The 24069-nt window shown below is 31.0% G+C and overlaps 1 protein-coding gene across 2 annotated transcripts; it reads left to right on the top strand.

Annotated features, from left to right (window-relative positions):
- The first annotated feature begins 525 nt into the window (after positions 1-525).
- LOC106672890 (type I inositol 3,4-bisphosphate 4-phosphatase) lies at positions 526-20626 on the top strand. Of its 2 annotated transcripts, XM_024228031.1 has the most exons (20): positions 526-813; positions 880-1014; positions 4016-4087; positions 9603-9758; positions 9823-10023; positions 10121-10275; positions 10346-10475; positions 10550-10934; positions 11794-11954; positions 13522-13705; positions 13764-13968; positions 14040-14345; positions 14420-14718; positions 14788-14966; positions 15027-15220; positions 15300-15517; positions 17167-17459; positions 18558-18689; positions 18754-18889; positions 20103-20626. In XM_024228031.1, the coding sequence occupies exons 2-20, from the start codon at positions 897-899 to the stop codon at positions 20233-20235; spliced, it is 3657 nt and encodes a 1218-aa protein (XP_024083799.1). In that variant the 5' UTR covers positions 526-813; positions 880-896; the 3' UTR covers positions 20236-20626. The 2 variants fall into 2 exon arrangements, with proteins under 2 accessions (XP_024083799.1, XP_024083803.1); XM_024228035.1 differs by lacking the exon at positions 4016-4087 and having other exon boundaries at positions 20103-20235.
- The last annotated feature ends 3443 nt before the right edge of the window (positions 20627-24069 follow it).

The raw sequence follows: 24069 nt of genomic DNA, 5'->3' as shown, positions 1-24069 counted from the left end.
AGAAAAGAATTTTGAAAGCATTTTGCACCTTGTGCCAGATAGAATATTAAAAGTTTTAGCAGAAACACCCTCCTGATCAACCAACATAAAACAGTGCTGAAAACTGGGCCCGACTGGGCTCTTTTCTGTGACACAGTTTATCACGTGCAAACTTCAGCGAAATACAAGAAAACGCTTTGCCTCGCCCCACTTATATCCTATCGCCCTGTATATTACATTATTGCTTTTTCGTTTCATTTGTTTAGTATAGTACTTTGAAACCTGCGAGGATGCAAAAAGGATTTTGCCTGTAATGAACGATTGACACCTCCCAATTTTTGGTAAAATTGGTTTAAAATAATTTGAGAGAAATTGAAGTGTTTTGTTATCTTCTGATGTTTTTTCTTTTGTTTTTATGTACAATGACTTTTGTTTTGTTTGTTCAATATAAAACAACTAGTACAGTGTACATTGTGACGTCACATAAGTTGCGTCAATGCCAATTTGACAGCCAATGATGTCTAGTGGTACTCAGAGTACTAACAGCTGTAACACTCTTTTCTATATTTGTCAGTGACAACTGGCATCGGTTTTATGGACGTCTGTCCACAGTAGAGAAAAATGCAATAAATTATGGCAAGTTATAGAGAAAATCGGCCCCGTGTAACTGAGCCGTCGATATGCAGCTGCCTGTGATATGTCCCGTTCCAGACATCCGACTCCCCTGATGACACAAGGGTAATCTTCCGACTCGAAAATATCATGAAAAGGAAATCAGTTTTGATCACAACACGTGGGAATTTATCACTCTTTCCAACGTTGTTTGACCACCAAGTGAGTTGAAAAAGGAGAAAACTTAGGTAGGTCTGAACCGAATATTGACATAGACTGAATGTGCAGATATCAAATTTCGAGCGATGAGGTTTAACAAACAGGAGCTTATGACACTAGCGACTCAACCTTCCCAGGAATTCGATAAAGAAGGTGTCCTTATAATTAAAGAGAGACAAGAAGGTTTTTTTAGGAGAACCGACAGTAAGTCCACAATAAAATATTCCCTACTATTTTAATGATAATCATATTGATTGAAAGCATGTGAAGTCTGAAGATGAGTTTTATGAGTTTTAGACCGGCATGGATTTTTGCCAAATTGGTTGATATCAGTGGGTTGTAAGACATGGATTCGCATACATTTTGTAGATACCAATTTTTTTATATTCTTAAATCCCATATCACTTGCGATGATCATTCAATGTAAATTTGTATATAATTGTACTGAAATCGTTATGTTATGTTTATTTCCTGTTCATTGGCATGAATATACCTTTTTTATGTCATGATTTTGTTAGTGAAGCGTAGTGATTGTTAAATTGGAAGACGACCGATTAAATCGTTTATTTTGTCTTGTAAACAACCCTTGTAGAATTTAGATTAATAGTTTAAAATTCAATGCTGTTACCGTGATAATACACTGTATATAAGTTTCTGTTTTTTGTAAAGCATTGAACACTTTACAACTTTTCTAATAAACTGAACAACACAATAATAATGAAACTATAACAGCATTGTTAATTAAGATTTTAATTATTTTTAATCTTTTTTAGTCAAACAGTTCAGTAACTGCATTTGAAGCTTAGGAAACATAATACATACAAGCGTTAACATTAATTAGTAAAACTTTTTTAAAAACTAGCCTAGCTGAAATTAGTTTCTTGCTTTATAAATATATCCACTTAAAATAATGATTTTCTGACATGCTCCAATAAGTTAAGTATATCATTTATATATGAGAGAGTATAACAGTAGCTATGAAAATTTGTGAATTGTCATTCCAAATATTTGATGTACCATTTTTTAATAGAATGAAGTTGGTATGTTTAATTACCAATTAGTACACCTTTTAAGTTGAAAAGTGTACATTTCGTCCCCAAAATGTTTTATTTTGAAGCTCGATAACGATTACTAGGTGATATATTTTTACTTACTTTTCCATTTTGAAACTTTCACATTGTCAAACTGGCAGATTAAAGTCAGCGTTGTAGAAAATCAAAGGTCATTTGGGTTCGGACAATAATAGCCAGGGTCAGTGTTAAAACGTCAACCTGATAATGATGATGGATACCAGGAAGTGGGGGTTTCGTTCCCCAAGTGCTGCAGCAATCTTATTGTAATGTTCTAGTTTCATAATTCAGAGCAATCGACTCATTCTCCTAAGGATTAGTATCGACTGTCATTGCTAAAATTCCTTTCCTTGGGTTTTCTTTGTACATTGGGCAGTTACTTCACATTCGAAGGTGATGTGGGTGGCTGTTTCTTCCTCCTTATTGCATAATCTACAAATAGGGTCATCATCGAATATACACATTTTCTCATATGCCAGTGAATGGTACATAGACTCCTCTGAGTTTAGCCCCTTTGACTGTAGCAGTGAGTTTGTCAATCTTGGTGAGGGTTGTTTTAGCATAAGTTTACTGTATCCATCACCTCTAGAGTTTTCAGTAGAAGTATCGACAAATTTTTCACTTTTGAACACTGGATCGAGGTATGGTCTTGAAGAAGAGAGCAAATTAAATTATACTGCCAAGCTTTCAATCTTTAAGGTCATCATCAGGGCAAAACAACCTTAAATATGAATACAGATTGACATATTTAAGTTTTTTACGGGTGTCTCAAATTTCCTTGAAAACAGATTTAGTCCAACATTGTGAAAAACTTTAACAACCTCTAGAGTTTACCCACTTCTCTTTTTGCCTTTTTTGGATACATTCTGTGATGGAGGATGGCCAATGTGTGCTTTTTTGTTACCAAAAATTCTCTTGTATCTTAGTACCCAAGATATCATCAAGTTTTCCCATCATGTTTTTCCCATGGACCTCATTAAAGTCATACAATCCTCCAGATCAGCCTTGAGATTTATTTATTGATTTAGCCAAGTATGATTATAGCTTTGAAAAGCCTGAAGAGGGAGTTGGAGCAGGCCAAAATGCATAGGCAAAAATGGTAAATAAATCGCAAGCTGATCTTGGCAAGTGTATGTTTTTTTAGATGCTCAACACTTTAACTCCAACCCTGGTTATAAAAAGAAAATAAAAAACAAAGGAAGAGAAAGAATTAATTGTAGAACATCAATATTCCGCATTTCCAACAACAAAAATTATATCAACTACAGCATGTTACTACTTATCAAATGAAATTTACTAGAATATTTAAAATTTCATTTAAATAAAGTTGTATGTATCAAAATAGTTTTTACATATTCCTTTAGTTTATGTTAAATTGTGAAACATTGCTTTTTTTTTGACTGGGGCTCCTGACATCTAGGTCATTTCAGCCCCAACTTCGTCTATATTCTATATACCCTTTCAAACACTACATTCATACAAATAAATACATTCATATACATAAAAGTTCGAGGGGCGATGATGATGTTATATTTCACCCTCACCCCTTGCCATTCACGCTAATAAATACATGCACTCAGACAAAACATACAGACACACAACACATAAGACATATTATATACAATAAAAAATCCCAATTTCCCCTAAAAAGCGGCACAGGGGACCCAGAAACCCGCTGCCATGTTCGAGTAGCATTTTCAGATTGGATGCTGTGAGATATTGAACCCAGAATTTAACTGTCTGCCTATTCTTGCTCTTTTTTTCTGTCATATACATTTCAGCATTTCACTATATTCAGTGATTGGTCTGTCTTCCTATTAAAGTTGGATAAAGCAAATAGGTTTAAAAAGGTTTATATTTTTTGTGCCAAAACATTTTATTTAGTTTTGCTATTATTTAATTTTAAATGTTAGGATGATTTTCTAATTTAACAACTCGGCCAGTATTTATTTATTCTAATACTTACAAAAAATTCTTGTTCAATTATAAATAAATAAAGAATATGATTTTATATTCTGTTATAATATTATACTCTAGTTAAAAATAAATTTCTGTCTGCATCTTTGGTACATAAATCCATGCTTAATAGCGAAAATCAGTGAAATTTAGGAGTTGTCATTATGTGACCGTTGCAGGAAGAGACAGCAAAAGAGGAAAAAAGACTAAGGGTTTGCAGGAGCTGAGCTGCTATAGTGGAGCCAATAAAGGTATTGCTAATGAAACCAGCACTTTACAATCTGCTTGGGCTAACTAATTATCTAACAAGCTCAAATGTAACCTTTTTTCCAAATTTAAAGTTGCATTGTAACATTAACAATCGTATTTGAATATGGGTTTTAGTTTTGCTTGTGCACTCTTTGGTTTCAAAAGGAACTATGTCTATGTACGTTATCATTGAAGAACAACAAGAAAATCTACTGTTCAAAGGAAACAAACATTTTAAACAATATGTTAAAATCCTCTATGAGTTTAATTTTAAAAGATGTCATATTTTTAAAATAATTGGATTAGTCAAAATCAAACAGATTAAGAAAACATTCGTACTTGGAATATACTTGAGAGCATTTTAACTCTAGAGAGAAACTTGCTTTGTTCATTTTGAATTATTTTAATAATACAGGTACATCTCCAATGTTTTTCTTTTAGAACGGACATTTTTATTAATTTATCAAACTTTTAATCCAAGTACAATGAGGTTTTGTTTCTTTAAACATATATTTTTGTTGTTTATGCAATTCCATTTGTCTGAAGCTAATCAACTATCTTTGAATTCAGATACTTGTTCCAATGATTAATCTTCAAAACATGTTTAATATTTTTATTTTGAATGATTTTCTGAATCATGTTATTCAGTATTACATTGCTTGCTTAACATCATTTTCACTCATTTTTAATTTTATGGTTTAGTACCATCATTTTTTAGATTTTGATTTAACACTTGTTCTATTATCTCAAGCTCACATTGTCAGCAGATATAATTTCTTTGCTATATGAATGAGGAATATCCTCATTCATTTACTAGGTAAAGATAATTATTTTCTTTAAATTAATATTAAAACAATATTATTTTTTTTACTACAAAAATTTTACTTAATACATTTAGCATAATATAAATTTAATAACCGTGAAATATGTTTTTTTTAATATATAGGAAAGATCCTAAAATTATTTTTTAGGAAATTCTTATTCTTGTTTGGTAAATGTGTCTTTCTCGATACTCATATATACTTAATTTAATATAATTCTTGATCATAGACTCAATTAAGAATAACATTTAATGATTTGACCGTTTATTATGACCCCCTGATCTCGGTAAAATTGTATAAGATTTTTTTAATAATACTATAATCAAATAATTAAGGTTTTTAGTTGAGATGAAAAAAAGTTAATGGCATGAGAGGGATTCGAACCCACGACCTTCGGCTAGATACGACGCTGCTCTCCACCTGAGCTATCGTGACCTCTTTTTCATCTCAACTAAAAACCTTAATTAATTGTAAAGTATTAATTGGTTAAGCGGATCACGAAATTAGTGAATTTAACTATAATCAAAATTAAATCATGTACACTTGTAACTCAGTCCATAAAGCTCAGTCTATATGAATCTAAATCATCTCAAAGATCTTCGTAATTAATTAACGTCATTCTTTTTCATGGGATTATGGTTTTTTTGTTTTTTTGGAAGAGAAGAGAACCTTACTGAATATTGACTTGCCACCACTATTTTTTTTAGGTGTACAGATATTGTATGTCATTTTTATAAGTCAAGGGAAGTCATTAAGTTTTGTTGGTTTTGCATGCATTGCATTGCAATTTAAAAAAAGATCCATTCTTAATACTCTTTTCAGTATTTCTTAGCATGATGGTGGATTAATTTTTAATTTTATTTTTTTAACTTCCCTAATAATATTTGTGAGAAATGAGAGAAGTTTCAATTCCAATGTTAATCCAAGGTGTCCATTTTAATATTAGCCAATGAGTGTTCTTCCAGAATAAACAGTTCATTTTAGTTTTAAATATATTTTTAAATGGTGCTTCATTTTTTGATGAAAATCCTTTAATTGAAAATATACATAGATCAAACTTCTGGAATTATTGAGCATGGCTCTTAGCTAATCTTGACACCACCCGTTATTTTTAAAAATAATGTTATCCTTACTAACACATGGCAATAGCAGTTCAGTTTCAGTAAAAATTAAAAAAAAAAATCTCCCATCATAAATTATTATTCACTTTAATACAATATATATTATTATTTTACTCAGGTTTGGAAATTATAGAGGTTTTAATAATTCCTGTCATGCTGTCTGTGGCCGATTCATATGTTTTTGTAGTACGAAGCAAATGTGCAACTGGCTTGATCCAAAATATTTAGTCTTAAGTTGTAGTGAGATAATTTTTAAAAATTTAAACTAGTTAGCATAGTGGATCATCAGACCTAATGCAAACATCCGTTCAGTTTTTTATTAACTAAACTGAAAAAACTTTCATTGTTAATCAGTTGTAATAATATGCAATAAAAGAAAATTTGGTGAAAGACTGATAATTTTTCATCATGGTTTCAACGGGAAAACTGTTACATTAAGCATATATATTTGTAATTTTTTTTTAGCTAGGATAAAACATTTGCTGGCAGCTTTAAGGTGCAAAAAAATGTATTATGAGGGATAAATAAAAGTAATAAGAGTAGAGTGAGAAATTCATAATTAATTTGTAAAGCAAGCAATATTGTAACTCAATTTTAACAAAATTTAATACTATTGTTGGTGATCATAAAGCTACAAATTCAGCTTTGAGTAACTCTTGTATTGTTTTATTATGGGGCTTTGGTGAATATAGTAGCAATTTAGTGTCAGACGCTAGAATAGACAAAATAAATTATCACTTTAAATTTCTTACTAAATAAATATTTGTTTATGGTGAAGTTAAATTTTTGGTGATAGTACAATGAATTGCTTTCTATAAATTGATTTTAATATAATTCTTGGATATTTTTAATTACATACGCAGTAGAGTAGAGAGTTTGCTAATTTAATTAAACATTTAATAAAAATAGCGTAACTTTATTTTTATGAATGTACGTAAGTTAATATTACTTAACACATAAATATACATATTACACATCATATACGTATATTTATTAATTTATAAATATTGGTATTGTGATGCTTTTTATGTTAGAGTAAGTGTATGCATTGATTTTCAAAACTCATTGTTGAATTGTTTTATTTTATTTATTTGTAGTTGTTTATTGTAGATTTTTTTTTCTGCATGGGTAGATTACCAGGCATGCTTTACTTTTGTAAAAGTTTTTATAACATACTTTCAGTAATTTTTAATTTGATTTTAAATTTATTTTCTATCAGTTTTTAATTACACTGCATACTCAGTTTTAAGGTAATGTGATAATTATTCCCAACATGTTTTTTAACTACCTTCTGGACTGTTTTAATTATATGTGCGATTTAAAACATAGGTTGATTTTGTTCTTTAAAAAAAATATTGATAAACTGTTTACAGTGAATTGAACATTTCATTTAGGATGATTAGGCAAAGTAGGTATGTCTGTTTTAACCTTGTATTAAATAATTTCACTTCCTGATTGCAAATGGTTTAATTTTAAATTTCTTTTCAATTTTTGTTAAAAGAAAGTAAAACAGGTGTTATTGTTTTCAATCATTAACTACATTCTAATTATTGCTTTTCTCAAATTTCCTATTAAAAGACAGCCTCGTTCCTAATCATCCTTTAATATAAAATTATAATATTGAATGATAATAATAGCATTATTATAAATAGGGTTGATATCAGCAATGTAGTACTTCTTTATTTTTACACTTAGTTGAACAACTCCTAGAACTATTGCAAAAATTTCTGAATAACAGATTTTTAGGGTTGTACTAGGAAGCATCCTATTCTAGGTGATGTAGGGTTTAGAAAAACATTTTATCGTGCCAACATTTTGATCTTTAAATTCACTAATTTCATGGTTCGCTTGACCAATTAAGGTTTTTAGTTGAGATAAAAAGTCAATGGCACGAGTGGGATTCAAACCCACGATCTTCGGCTAGATACGCCGCTGCTCTACAGCTTGAGCTATCGTGACCTTGTGCCATTGACTTTTTTATCTCAACTAAGCACCTTAATTAATTGTATTGATCTTTATTGAGATCATCTTCAGGGCCTGGGATTTATAAACATTGTTTAAATTATAGAATTACCTATAAGATATGAATATGAATTTGTACAATGATCTACACAATACAGACATTTCAGGTTCAATCAAAATATTTGTATTCACTCAAAGGGAGTACACACTTACCGAGAAAACACATTTGGAGTGAGTACAAATACTTTGATTAAACATACAATTTCTATATTGTGTACATCATTGAACAAGTTCATATTCATATCTTTATGTGTTTGTATCATTTAAGCAATGTTTATAAATCCCAAGCCCTGTACATAAAAAAAGATCGAAACAATGACACGATAAAGAAAATGTTTTTCTAAACCTACATCACACCAAACCGCATCTCATGATCTCTAAGTAATTCTTAATACTTGTAATGCTCTGTCAACTATACAAAATTTTACAAACATGCAGAAGACCTGGAAGAGGCAGACTATGACAGAATGGTTGCAAATTCCGAGGAGATAGATTTTCCTTTTCTTAGAGAAAAATGTTATACTTTTGAAAGCTGAGTAGTAGGTATTACCAGGAATGAGGAAGCACACGACCTACACTGCATGTCCAAAAGATATAAAAAGAACTGTTTCCGACGCAATACAAAATAAAATGGAGAGTCTGCTGGACTGAAAGATCAAAATTATTTAAAGTTAAAAAGGCATCGGTCCTTGGCTTGCAGAGGTTGGCCTAAAAAGGAAAATGTTTTATGTACGTATGGGTCATGTGGATTTCACATAGCCATCTAGGGTGAGATCACATTTATGACTGTTGTCTGAGAATTAAAGAGAATTGGCTGTGCAAAACACTGGTCCTTACCTCAGGGCCATTAGAATGTATTTATTAGCAAGAATGGAGAGACTAGATCCCTCAATTCCCAAGGACTATCAAGTATCTGACATGAATGAATGAGCTATGTGATGTATAACTATAAAAATGGTAAATGAGAAACAGTTCTTATGTATCAACTAGCGAGTGAATGTAATTTATTAGCACGAATAAAGGCGTTTATTCCTCAAATTACCGCAATGAATGAAGTACTCTAGGGCAGTGTGAATGCTAACCAGACTAACTTATTTTGAAATGTTTTTTTTATTACACGTGCAAAATTTGTTTGTTAATGATAAGGCCCTGAGGATTATAAAGGCTTGTGAGAGGTTTAGAGAAATGATAAAGTTGGTAATCTAACACCAAAAGTTTAATCGACACGTAATTTGGCTTCAGCATCAGCAACGAATTTATAGGAAAAACGCAAAAGAGGGCTAGCAATGACCATTAATGCATTAATGCTAGCTATCCACATGTATTATTATATATTATTATTATCATGGTTTTACTTTAGACTTTTGTCTTTTTCCCATCTTCATCTTATTAAAATTACAAAAGTGAAACTAATTTAATTTTTTTTTTTTCAATTTAGTAGTCTTTACCAGTTTATTTCATAGTTTAAACTTGAACATTATTTTTTTTTTTTAGATATAATTAATATTTTAAAAGGTTTAATTTGTCATTAAAAGGAATTATTTTGTGCACAGTAAGTCAAGAAAGATGGTGTCGCTTACGTGGGAACCTGCTGTTTTACTTCAAAAATCATTATCAGTGGTCCGAGCCTGTTGGAGTCATTGTTTTGGAACAGTTTACCATTAAAATAGATCCAGCCGGTTTGGAACCTTATTATGGTTTTACAATCGGTAATTTATTTATTTTTTTTTAGTTCCCAACAAATTTATATTTTATTTCGTTAATATTTTTCAGTGTTTGAAGGAGGGATGGAGCAGCAATGCGGTACGAGCTCAGAGGAAGAACGAAACTCTTGGCTTGAAGTTATACAAATGTCTGGTTACGCCAAATTAAGAGCCAAGTTATTGCACTTAGAACAAAAGCTAGAACTAAAAAGAGGGCATGATCCTGACCTGGATGTGCAAATGTGGAGATTGAGGAGGGGAAATACAATAGGTATGAATTATTGAAATTCACAGTTTAATAATATTTCTAAACAAATAAAACTTGATATATTCGAGCACTATTTGAGTTGTATCATTTATGTATTTAGATCCTGCAGAATTACCAATTTGTGAGGTTTCTTTATCATGTGATAATTTGTTGTGCGACGGTCATGGAAGGCCACCGTCTTCTCTGGTCACTGCTCATGTTTTTGTGCCATCGGCAGCTGTTTGGCTTAAATATTCCAACACAGAAATTATCCAGGTAGATTGGCCTTGTAATAAACTATAATTTGTAATCTAGGGTCTTCATTTATATTTGTTCCATTTTTTAGAGGAGTAGCAATCCAAGTTTCTTGTGTACGATAAGTTTCCGGTCTAGCGATGGGTTAATTAGTGATTCCAAAATCAAATTTACTGCGTTTGATGTTAGAGAAACTATATCACACACATCAACACCAATCGGTAAATACAATAACGTTTAATATTAAATTGAACATTAAATGAAAATCAAATCTGAATCAATTGTAAATTTACAGGAAATGCTTGTGTCACACTAGGCACTCTTCAGGATAACGATAAACTGAGAATTCCTTTAAAAGGTAACAGCAATGCCACTGTTGGTTTTTTAAGTATAATTGTTTGGTCACATGAAAGGGAGAAGAGCAATTTGAGCACAGAAAGCACCCCTTTAAAAACAATTTCAAATCACGACGTGAAAGTGTGCTGTCATCGCAGATCGCAATCTCTTCCTCCGCGCCTAGGATGTAAACTAAAATTACCACGCCAAGGGGATTTCAAGAGTTGGTTCGGAAATGCAAATATCCATACTTACCGATTTCATTCAGGTCTCGGTGGTGATATATGTGTTCAAGAAGTAATGGCAGAGAGCACTCTGTGTTTCCTTTTTCCACAACAACTTCTGTAAGTAATTTTGTACTGTTTTTACATATTATTAAGTTCTAAAAGATTTTTTTTTAATTCTGAATTTCCATACAGTTTAGTACTTGTTTTAAAGAAAAAAAAAAACCATTAATAAAAGGCTAATATTGCATAAACGATGGTAAAATACAATAAGTTTTAAATAATTTTATGAAGATGAAGATGATTTAATGTTTATGCATATTAATGAATACACTATTATTTTTAAAGAAACGTTATACTAGTAAGTTGAGTAAAAACATATTTAACAGTAATTTAAGCACAGAAAGCATGTAATTTCTCAAGTCCAAAATGAAAAGTTTCATTTTTATATTTCTTGTATGACAATTGGTTATAATCACAAATCACAACAATGAAATGACACTTCTACCAGCATTCAGACAATGTCATATAGATTGATGAATTATAATCACAAAATTAACATATTCACAATCAAAACCACAAGTGAGAAGCACACTCATGCAGGCTGAAATCACAGGAGTGTAGTGTAGTGAAGTAGAATAAGCATTGGGCTTTGCCAGCATCAATCACTAACATTTGGTCAATTTGCGAAAATTAAGTCAGCTTGTTGTAAGCTTAATTGTAGCGTTTTTATTTGATAATGATCTAAACTTAATCTGGAAATTAAAATAAATTATAAATAAAATTAAAATTTATGAGTGATGTTTAAGAAAGAACAGTAAAAATCCGTGAGCTCACATTCATTATTTTGAATAAACAAAAATAGCATGCTCACAAAACCACTGAGTTTATACGCTGATATTTTTTCTAATTGTACATTTGATTTCCCTTTTTTTTCCTCATTCTTAAGTATGTTAGTAAATAAAATTGTTTTTCGCAGTGGACTTTGGATAAATGAAGAAAAGGAACTTCTTCAGGAAGTTGCTGGTATCGGAGAGCTAGTTGAACCATGGCATTCTTTACAAGTACAGCTATTAGATAAGCACTTATATTTTATGAGACTCTATTCTCAGGCGAAACAGAACCTACAAGCTCATAAAGGTTGGTTTTACATAATAAGTTTAAAGAAATTCTAATCTAATTTTTTCTTACATTCCTTTATTTGGTTGTAAACATTTTCAGCCTGGGCTGTTGTTTTTCTTGAAACAAACACCAATTTGTTCTAAAATGACATGTATTTTATGCATCCCTGGTCCCTATTCAAAGTGGTCATTTGAGCTAAATAGATCAGTGATAGGACCTGCATACCACATTCAAGAAAAACAACTCGTGTTATGAGGAGAATAAAAAAAAATAAAATAAAATCTTTTATCAACACATTACATAATAAATAGTTTAATTATTTTTTGGATTTGTAAGGAGGGCCAAGAATGAGGTAGTTTAGAAAAACACCTTTTTCATTTTTTTGCCGACGTTTCAACCTTCATCTGGATCATCTTCACGGTAAAGTGTGGTGCTATTCTTGTCACATTTGTGTTGTGTAAAATTGTGCGAACAATTTCACACACCAATATGACACCACAAGAATAGAATAAAGATAGAAACATCGGCAAAAAAAAATGAAAAAGGTGTTTTTCTAAGCTACCTCATTCTTGGCCCTCCTTACAAATCCAAAAAATAATTAAACTATTTATTATGTAATGTGTTCATAAAAGATTTTTTTTGTTTTTTTTATTCTCCTCATAACACGAGTTGTTTTTCTTGAATGTGGTATGCAGGTTTCTTGACCGCTCTGCACACATCCAACAAATTATTAAACAACCAGTCACTAAAAATTATACATAATCAATGATTATTTGGAGATTGTGAGATGCAGTTGGTGTGACGTAGGTTTTAGAAAAACATTTTCTTTATCGTGCCAATTTTTCGATCTTTATTGAACACTCTCAACACGACATACAAGAATGACAAATCTACACAGAAAACAAACACTTGGAGCCCTGAAGATGATCTCAATAAAGATCGAAACATTGGCACGATAAAGAAAATGTTTTTCTAAAACCTATGTCATACCAGACTGCATCTCACGATCTCCAAATAATCATTGGCTGCTGGTCACTAAACCCCACACACTTTTAGATGTGTGATTATTTACAATTAATTAAGGTTTTTAGTTGAGATAAAAAAGTCAATGGCACGAGCGAGATTCGAACCCACGATCTTCTGCTTGATACGTCGCTGCTCTACCACTTGAGCTATCGTGACCTCGATCCACTTGGACATCAACTTCCCATCTCAATCACACCTTTTGAATTTTCCCTCCTTTTTGCCATTTGTCGTCGAGAAACCAATCCGATTACACGACATTTGAAAAATGGCAAAAAGGTGTGGTTGAGATGGGAAGTTGATTCGAATCCCGCTCGTGCCATTGACTTTTTTATCTCAACTAAAAACCTTAATTAATTGTAATATATTAGCGAATTTATTTATTATTTACAATATTTATGAACTGTAAATTCCAGCCAAATTTTGAAGCAGTATATAATTATTTAAAAATTACAGTTTTTCTCACAAACTATTTGGATTTCCTTATGTTTAGTAATAATAATAATTTTTTAATATGATCATAATATTATTGTGTAAAAATGGTTGAACATTTTTTTTTCAGGGAGTTTTTTTAAGCCATCTTCTCGAAAACTGGATAAATCCCTTGAATTTGCACCTGTAAATCTTCATCTTCAAAGAATTTGGGTGCAAAATGATACTCTTAAAAAATGTGGATTCTACGATACTATTACAGTTGGGGCATTTACCGCTCATTCACATAAATCCAAAACTGGTGGTCTTATCAAGTGAGTAGGATAAATTTTTAATCAGCCATATACAAATTAAATATGATATGATCCTTAGGCTTCTACAACAATTAAAAGAGTCTCCGATAAAGAGCAAGCTAGACGCTCCCAGTATTGATAAAATTGTCGTGGCACATGATGCCATACAAGCTATAAAACAGTTGAGACGAGAAGTCGTGGAAGCTATGAGATTGTTGATGAAATTAGCAAAAGAAAAGAAAACCCCCGGGATGTTGTCCATTTGTGATGATATGGTGAAAAAGGTACCGATTTAACAACATTGAATAAATTAAAATTAAAAACAGTTTAAAGCATTTGTATTATTACTTTATAGACAAGAACACTTTTGACACTGTGGGATGCTGGATTGGTAGAAGAGGCATTAACATTTGTAGAAGAACATAAGGTGACAGAACCTTTGACACAAGAAGAAATTCCGATGTCTCCATTCAAGAGAATAACCCAACATTTGCAATTTCATGATTTTAAAACTACCGATGAAGAACCTGTAACACCCGATAGTCCCACTCATAATTGTCATTCATTTTGGAGCGCACATTCAACGAGAAGAACAACTTATGTCCCCTATTCTGATTATGAAGATGAAGAGAATAAAATAGATGAAAACTCAAATGAAATGGTATGTAGCATGTATCTATGAACAAAAGGTTCATTTTATATTACTTATTAAACAGTGAAATTTCTTGGATATAGAATGATCAACTAGAGGATAATATAAGATGTATAAATAATCCTGATGAAGAAGATAATACAAAAGAAGAGGAGTTGTCAAAAGTGGAAGTTGTATCAAATGGCCATGAGCATGAAGTCGGGCGCATGTTTTTAGATACCCATGCAATGTGTAGCTCACCCTCGGCGAATTATTACAAACCTACTGACGAGCCTGAACCTTGGGATTTGACCCAGCTCAACATCGAAGCTAGTGTTATGTGTCTGGTGAGCAAAGTGAAATTCCTATGCGGACGATGTGGTTCTCCAGCTGTGCGACTAAGGTTGTTCTCAAATTTTAATTTAATACGAAACAAAAAATTTAATTAAACTAACTATAAATTGTATTGTAGAAGCTCTAACAATTCTATTGCAAGATCACAAAGTTTTCGCTCAGAATTGTGCACACAAAAACAAGAACAATCTTTTAGCCAGACATACAACACTGAAGAAAACTCAAAAACTTTAAGCAATGACGGTATCAATCAAGTTACCGAAAAGACCAATTCAGTTAGGAATAAATTCACCGAAGGTAATATCAATTTTCATCTCTACTTACTTTTCCTTTTGTCAATTAATTAACGTTATTTAGGTTTGGAGCTAACTAATATTGTAGATTGGACTCGAGAATTAAGACCTAGTATGAAAAAGTTGCGTCAAGCTATGGACGGCCTTTTGAAAACAGCCCGGTTGACTCACAGCGTTTTTAGACTGCAAGAAGATAACAAAGCTGCACAAAGATCGTGTTATGTCCGATATCGCAGAAATGTTTGTTTTTCACATGCAGTAAGTGAATCTTGTACATTGTACATCCAACACTGAACATCGTCTTTCTTATTGTTAAAATATATTTTAAATCGTATAGTTGACTTCAGTCGTCACTGGCCTCATCGCGAGGCTTTGCTGTCAAAATCCAGATCCTACTTTTCTTCACATTCTGAGCAGTGTTGGCCCATTAGTCATATTCGAAGGGCTTTTGAGTTACTACGGAGGTGAAATAGATATGTGGGGAGATATGGTTGTGGCTATAGAAGATCTTAGCACTGTGACTTTTAAACTGACCCAGTATACAGCAGGTTCAAAGTAAGTCACTTTATTTCTTTTTATTAAACTGGTTTGTAATAATTAAGTTTAAAATAGTTTGTATGTAATATTAATAAAAACTGTAACTTAACATACTCATTTCATATGAAAGAACAATTATTTATGCTTTAAAAAAACAAAAAAAAAACAGACATGCTAATACAGTCGACTCTTGATAATTTGAAACCCAAGGGACCACAACAATTATTCAGTTATCACAACATTTGAATTATCAGTNAAAAAAAAAAAAAAAAAATGAAGCGTTTTTGTTTCAATGTGGCTTGCATCTTTGCTTTATAAGACTTTCAAAATTGACCAGTGCTGAGAACACTGACAAAACATTGACCGGTACTGCTGAACATCACAGACTAGAGAAAAAAAAACTAGGATACAAAGAAGTAAACTATATGTGGAAATTTAGATGAATATTACAAGGAAAAGTTACAATTTTTAAGAGAGGAAGTGGTTCCATTTTGATTTATAGAATGCTCTCCCCCCCATTACAAAAAATATTTCTCTATTGATAGGTTGAAAAATTCCAAGATCTCTGCAGTTGAAGACTTTTATTCAATTTAGTAAATTACATGGACGTTTCGGGCTCCCGGCCCATCAGAAACTAAACATAGAGAAATCTTACGGGCCGGGAGCCCGAAACGCTATGTAATTTACTAAATTGAATAAAAGTTTTCAACCACGGAGATATTGGAATTTTTCAACCTATCAATAGAGAAGATATGAACTGTGGAGTTGGTGATATATAAAATAAGAAAAAATATTTTGTATTACCAAGTGTATCAAAATACATAAAAAATTTGCGATTTACCAAAGTGAGTTGCTGAGTTTGTATTAGCAAGTATCGAATTAACAAGAGTTGACTAATTTAAAACTTTTACCGGAGCTTGTAAGATTGAGTACTAAATTGAGTAAATTCACTAATTTCGTGGTCCGCTTGACCAATTAATATATTACAATTAATTAAGGTTTTTAGTTGAGATAAAAAGTCAGTGTCATGAGTGGGATTCGAATCCACGACCTTCAGCTAGATACACCGCTACTCTACCTCTTGAGCTATCGTGACCTCGATCCACTCGGACACCAACTTTTTATCTCAACCCCACCTTTAGAGTTTTCCCTCCTTTTTGCCATATTTCAAATGTCGTGTAATCGGATTGGATTCTCGGCAACAAATGAAATGGCCACGTGAGTTCGAATCCCGCTCGTGCCATGAACTTTTTTATCTCAACTAAAAACCTTAATTAATTGTAACTAAATTGAGTTTTGTTGGTAAGGACATTAAAAAATTGTCCTACTAAATTATCAATTATCTTATCAATTTTTCTAAATTATCAATATTTAAAATATTAATTATGCATTTTACTCACCAATGGATGTCAGAAATAATAAATTTTTATCTCATAATGGGATATCAAAAAGTTGCTAACAACACAAGTTAGATCTTAAATAAATAATTATACATTTTATTGGGAGATATTGTGTTGAAGTATGTAGTTTAATCATGGACTCCTATTCTCACTGGCTTTGTATTGTAATATCTTCAGACTGTCTGAAAATTATATATGACAGGCAAACTAGCAAGAGTAAGAAGACTAAATAAATAAATGTATTTATGATTTTTTTTATGTGTGAAGGCAAAATGCGCAACAGCCAAAAATAACAGGATCTAGGCCATCCCTCGGAGTAGTTATACCAGTTCCAGAGGCAGTATATTCACTCCTTCCTCTCACATCGACTTCAAACAGCATTTCTTTTAATATCACGCCAGTTTTTTTTAACGTTGGAATTAATGAGGCTGCCACCTTAGCCGAAAGCATTGGCAATACGAAAGCTCATGACAAAAGCAATGCTGATAATTTCTGCCGGCTTAATGAGTACTACCACAGATATCGAAGGCTTGGATTTTTACCACAATCAACAGTCAAAGGTTTTTAATTTTTTATACGTTTCTATAAAGGGTGATTTTAACTTTTGTACCCACTGCATTTTTTATTATTATATGTTTTATTTATACATTTTATTTTTTTTTTTTTAACGTTTTTGGGGCAAATCCTGAGACACAAACTTTATGTTTTTGTCTAGTTTTTCATGAAGCAAAAGTTCCGAAGTTAGAACTTTCCATGATGGGGACCGCGGTAGCCGAGTGGTTAGCATGATAGACTCTCACGCCGCGATCGTGGGTTCGATTCCCACCGTCGCCTCTGGCCCTTTTTTCCCGATAACCCCCAATTTGAACAACATATATAAGAGATTCGTCATGGCTAATATGCAAAGATCATAAGGCCAATTTAAAAAAAAAAAAGAAAAAAAAAACTTTCCATGATTTAGATAGGAACTTAACCATTTCAAATAGCAAGGTGTACTGATGTATATTCCTTAAAAGGTTTTTTGACATTGAATTCAGGGGTACAAAAACATTTCCAAATCACTGTTTTTTTTGCATAAACAAAATATTCTCCAATCACATCTTCACTAATGACCAATATATTAATTTATAATTTTAATTGATAGTAAGTAAATACCTTGCCCATGTTACTGGGGGGGGGGAAATGGGACAATTTCCTCAAATAACATGAATTATATGCTTTGGATGTAGCTCATTAAAGCACAATTCATCCTGGTGCAGATTTCAGTCCACTTTTCCCAACAACAGAATCTTCTCGACTTTTTTTTCACTTGTTATAATTTCTTGTTATTTTTATGATTTGTACAGTAAATAGAAAACATAATGTCAAAAAATTGATGAGTACCCTGCCATTTGAAATAGTCAAGTACCCACCCAATTATCCTGGAGAGTTAGGTCAAACTTTTTTGTTTTGTGAGAAATTAGACAACAATAATAACTAGGCAAATAAAAATCTATGTGTCTTGGGATTTTTCACTAATAAAAACAAAAATAATAAAAAAAATAAAAAATAGAGGGGAACAGAAGTAAAACTCACCTTGTATATCTACATACATGAAGTTCTTATAATTATATTTTAAAAAATTTATAGATATTAATATTAATTATCAAATTATGTAGGTATGCCATATTGCAAGTCAAACACAACTCTAAACGATTTGATGAGTCGTCTAAAACACGAAGTTGAAACACCAAAATCAAAAAATGTCCAAATACTTCAATTAGCTGGCCATATTTGTAGAAAAATGAAAGGTACCACAACAATGACACAACAATAAACATGTGGTTAATAATAAACATTTACTGTTAATTTCAGGTATTAGATTTACAAGCTGTAAAAGTGCCAAAGATAGGACTGGTATGTCAGTTACTCTTGAACAAGTAAACATTCTTAGCTCCGAATATGACTTAGCTGAGCATGAATATCAGAAAGCCCTTGACTGCATGAGAAGGTAAAATTGATCTTTTCAGTAGTTAAAATTAAAACATTTTCAAATAATTTCTTTGTTGACATTGATGATATTTTATTGAAGGACTACCGATTTTTTCTCTCTTTATTAAAAATGAGTGCTTTTTGGTCTAGTTCCTAAAAACCCTCTTCAGCTGATGATGTTGCATTGGTAAGCCGGAACATCGTCAGCTGAATTGGAGTAATTGGAATTAGTCCAAAATTCATTCATTTTAATAAATAGAGAAAAAAAGTTGGAGCTTCTTCAATAAAGTATCGCCAATGTCCCCATGAATGAATAGGAACCAGCAAAGAAGAAAAGAAACCAAGAACTCATTAAAATAATTTTGTCATGCATATAGGTTTAATACAACATTGGGTATTTCTGATAAGGGGATTCTGCCGGTTTTCCAACCCAGAACCACTATTATGGCAAATACGAGCGTGATCTATCTTTATTTAACTTTACTTGATTAAATTAACAATTTATTTTATTAAATTCACTAGTTTCGTGGTCCGCTTGACCAATTAATATCTTACAATTAATTAAGATTTTCAGTTGAGATAAAAACGTCATTGGCACAAGCGGGATTCGATTTCTTAAGTGGTAGAGCAGCGGCGTATCAAGCTGAAGATCGTGGGTTCGAATCCCACTCGTGCCATTGACTTTTTTTATCTCAACTGAAAGCCTTAATTAATTGTAAGATATTAATTGGTCAAGCGGACCACGAAACTAGTGAATTTAATAAGTTTAAAATGAAGTATACTTCACTAAAGCTCTCCGTGGCCATTTCATTTGTCGCCGAGAATCAAATTGATTACAAGACATTTGAAAAATGGCAAAAAGGAGGGAAAATTCGAAAGGTGTGGTTGAGATTGGAAGTTAGTGTCCGAGTGGATCGAGGTCACGATAGCTCAAGTGGTAGAGCAACGGCGTATCAAGCCAAAGATCGTGGGTTCGAATTCCACTCGTGCCATTGACTTTTTTATCTCAACTGAAAACCTTAATTAATTGTAATTTATTTTATATTCTAACTGAGACATCTTGCATACCAACTGCCATTCATGGTGTATTCATTAAAAACCGAAGCAATATTAATGACAAATTAGTCCTGGATAAAGCTTTGCTTTTAACAATTTGAGTGCATAGAACGGAATTTCATTGTCCAGTTCCAAATGGGTTAAATGTTTAATTAATTAATTTATTTGTTTTTCAGTGAAGGATGTCGAAGAGAGAACAGCTATAAAAATGTGGGCATAAGAAAGTATGCTTTTAATAGTTTACAACTGTTCACATTACCAAAGTTATACAGACCTCCAGCAGGAACTTACGGCTCAGTGCAAACATAATTAAATGTATTTATTTTAAAATAATTGATAAATGTTGTACTGTCTTATTTAACAAATGTAGGTTTTATATTTAATTACTATTATAATCAGATTTTTTTTTTATTCCAAGGGAAAAGGCTACCTGTTAGTATTATTTAAAAACTGTAGTCTGTTTTAGTTGTATGTGCTATGGGTAACAGATCTTCCTCTAATTAATTGCACATTAATTCAAAGCCACAGAGTTTATAAAATTATGTACCAAGATACAGAACCTTCCTTAAATTTAGTTTTTCTTTTTAGTTTCTTGAATAAACAATTATAAAAATCTTGACACTCATAGTTTCAGTTAAAATAGAGAAAATAATAGAAAAATAGTTTTTAAAACTATACATTGTATGCAGTGTAAAAATTTGCCAAACATAAATAATGTTAAATTCAGTTAAAAGGTATATAATTTATTTAGAAATTAATATTTAATGTCTTTTGTAATTGTTTATAAATGAGGATCCAATTTAATTTATTAATATATATAAAAGCTTTTTATATCTTTTTGTTTTTATTTATTTATTTTTTTAAATTTGTAAAACTGTTGTCAGTTTGGTTTAGTATTTGTTCTGTTAACACACGATCATTCATTTATTTTTTTATACTATTCAATTGTTTTCTGCACTTTTACATGCATCACAATTTAAAAGATTTTTTATTTATTAAATTTTAATATGACAAAATTGTAAATACTTCCATTAATGGCAATTTAAAATAATTCATCCTTATTTTCCAAATATTGTTTTATGAAAATATGTATTATTATATGTATAATTAGTGGATAATGTAACAATGGTATTCCAAGTGAAATGCATTAATGTATTTTTCAGTAATTTTAAATAATATTATTATCAATCAAAATTAAAATTTACATGATATATATACATAATAAATAAAACACTAATTGTTTAAAACAAACTGTTGGACTACTAATTATGTATGAATCATTTAGTTAATATCTTAAATAACACTACTTTCTGTACTCACTACTGATTAACTGTAACGGTTTAAGTTTGTAAAGGCAAATTCTAAATTTAGTGCTCAATAATATAAATTTGTGACTTACTAGGTAATAAACTTGATCTTAAAATATTTTACTGTGTAAGATAATATTGTAGATGTCTTCCATTTTATTTTATTAAAAACAACTTTTTTTTTTGAGCTTGTGCTCTAATAAATGGCCTTTTCAGTTTTAATTTAATGAATATTGTGATAATTTATTGGCTTTAAATTATTTTATTATTGTTTTTTGTACATAGATTTTTCTCCTGTCACATAATTAAAATGTAATGTAAAATATTTTTAACTAGTTTGTTTTTATTTATATTATTTATCCCTTTCAATTCAGAATAAGTTTTCTTCATAAAACAAACCTAACAACAGATAAATTTAAGTTGTAAGAAAGTAAATGTAACTGTGTGCCAAAAATATCTGCATGATCATTTAAAGGGAAAATTTATGTAAATACAGAATCGATGGAACATTGTTGATGAACGTAGTCAGCAATCCATTAGGATCAAATCAAGAAAATGAAACTTAATTATTTAAACATTTTTTTGTGCAGAAAACATATTTTTATTATATCACCCTGGCTAATTGTGTTATGACAAATTAGTTTCTGTCATTTAGATGTACTATTTTAAGCATAATTAGCTCATTAAAGTACAAATTGTTTATCGTGTTATCTTTGAAACTTCCCATCATCTATTTATAATTATTTTTTGAAAATACATAACAACCCTATATGAAAAATTTAAAAAAATTAATTATTGTTAATTAATAAAAAGAAACATATGTTTTGTTCTAATCATTCACAATGTTCTTCACTCAACAAACATCAAATAAAGAAATATATTAATAAATATAAAGATATAGCTGCATTTAAGCTAAAAACTTGCAACAAAAAAATGCTATAAGGCTTTTTTGACTGGTGAGAGGACAAAAAAAAAAATTTATGAATGGCCAGAGTAGACTGGAGGGGCTTGGGGGTCATGGAACTGTTCAAAATTTCTTGAAATCATACCTATCTGACAGAAATTTTAAAGTCAAGCATTTTCTAATTCTTTTATTTGCTTAGAAAAATTAAAAAATACAAAATTTTTTCGATTTTTTTTGTTTTTCTTGAAAAATATGTAAAAAAAAGTGGCTACAAGCCTTTTACATCGAAAAAAGAAAAAACATTTTTTCGATTTTTTTTTGTTGGGGGGGGGGTTCTTGAAAAATACGTAAAAAGCGGGCCTACACTCATACGTCGAAAAAGACTACAATTTTTTCGATTTTTTTGTTTTTTTCTTGAAAATACGTATAAAACGTATCCTACGAACCTTTAACATCAAAAAAGTCAATAAAATTTTTTTCGATTTTCTTGAAAAATAAGTAAAAAACGTGTTTTAGGAGCCTTTTACATAGAAAAAGGCAATAAATTTTTTTCGATTTTTTGTTTTTGTTTTTCTTGAAAAATACGTAAAAAGAACGTGCCTTACCAGCCTTTTACATAGAAAAAGGCAATAACATTTTTTTCGATTTTTTTGTTGGAGGGGGTTTCTTGAAAAATACGTAAAAAAACGTGTTCTACGAGTCTTGTACATAGAAAAAGGCAATACATTTTTTTAGATTTTTTTTGCGTTTTTCTTGAAAAATGGGAAAAAAAAGGGCCTACGAGCCTTTTACATAGAAAAAGGCAATAAATTTTTTTATATTTTTTTTTCGTTTTTCTTGAAAATACGTAAAAAAACGTGTCCTACGAACCTTTAACATCAAAAAAGTCAATAAAATTTTTTTCGATTTTTTTTTCGTTTTTCTTGAAAAATACGTAAAAAAACGTGTTCTACGAGTCTTGTACATAGAAAAAGGCAATACATTTTTTTCGATTTTTTTTGCGTTTTTCTTGAAAAATGTGAAAAAAGGGCCTACGAGCCTTTTACATAGAAAAAGGCAATAAATTTTTTTATATTTTTTTTTCGTTTTTCTTGAAAAATATGTAAAAAAAAGTGCTTACGAGCCTTTTACATTGAAAAAGTCAATACAATTTTTTCGATTTTATTTCGTTTTTCTTGAAAAATAAGTAAAAAGACGTGTTCTACGAGTCTTGTACATAGAAAAAGGCAATACATTTTTTTTGCGTTTTTCTTGAAAAATATGTAAAAAAAAGTGCCTATAGCCTTTTACATTGAAAAAGTCAATAAATTTTTTTTCGATTTTTTTTTTCGTTTTTCTTGAAAAATAAGTTAAAAAAACGTGTTCTACGAGTATTTTACATAGAAAAAGGCAATACATTTTTATTTTATTTTTGGTTTTTCTTGAAAAATATGTAAAAAAACATGCCTACGAGCCTTTTACATCAAAAAAGAATCAAAATTTTTTCGATTTTTTTTCCTTTTTCTCGAAAAATACGTAAAAAACGTCACCTACAAGCCTACGATCTGAGTACTAATCTTTAACCCATCTGCATTTTTGGAAATTTGGTATGCCGCAAAATGCTTCAGGGCTGATATGTTCTGATTGAACATTCTTGGTCTTCTCGTTGTCTCTCTGCCGAGTATCCCTGGTATACGGGGAGTGGATTCAATCCAAAACCCCTTCGGACATTACTACCTGGCTTTCTGAGTAGATGGCTTTTATTTTGTTGGTAATACCCTGTATTTTGATTTGTCTGGCACAGTGTTCAACAAATTTTCCGCCTTAAAGACAGTGTTATATTGCTTAAGGTGCTTATGAATGCATCCCCAGAACTTTATCTGCCTGTTGTTCCTCCTAAAGATATAAAGGCTCCTTTTTATGCCTGGGATATCTAGTGGTGGTCGATTCAGG

Source organism: Cimex lectularius, unplaced genomic scaffold (assembly GCF_000648675.2).
Source record: "Cimex lectularius strain Harlan isolate CLEC.00 unplaced genomic scaffold, Clec_2.1 scaffold44, whole genome shotgun sequence".
Taxonomy (NCBI): Eukaryota; Metazoa; Arthropoda; class Insecta; order Hemiptera; family Cimicidae; genus Cimex; species Cimex lectularius.
The sequence above is the reverse complement of the archived record's forward strand: the minus strand, read 5'-3'. Positions and strand labels throughout refer to the sequence as shown.

Bases quoted from the DNA above. Each gene is read 5' to 3' on its own strand.
- LOC106672890 (XM_024228031.1), top strand. From the start codon at position 897: ATGAGGTTTAACAAACAGGAGCTTATGACACTAGCGACTCAACCTTCC. The intron at 4,088-9,602 runs GTATTGCTAATG...TTTTGTGCACAG, and splicing joins CTATAGTGGAGCCAATAAAG to TAAGTCAAGAAAGATGGTGT. The intron at 10,024-10,120 runs GTATGAATTATT...TTATGTATTTAG, and splicing joins GAGGAGGGGAAATACAATAG to ATCCTGCAGAATTACCAATT.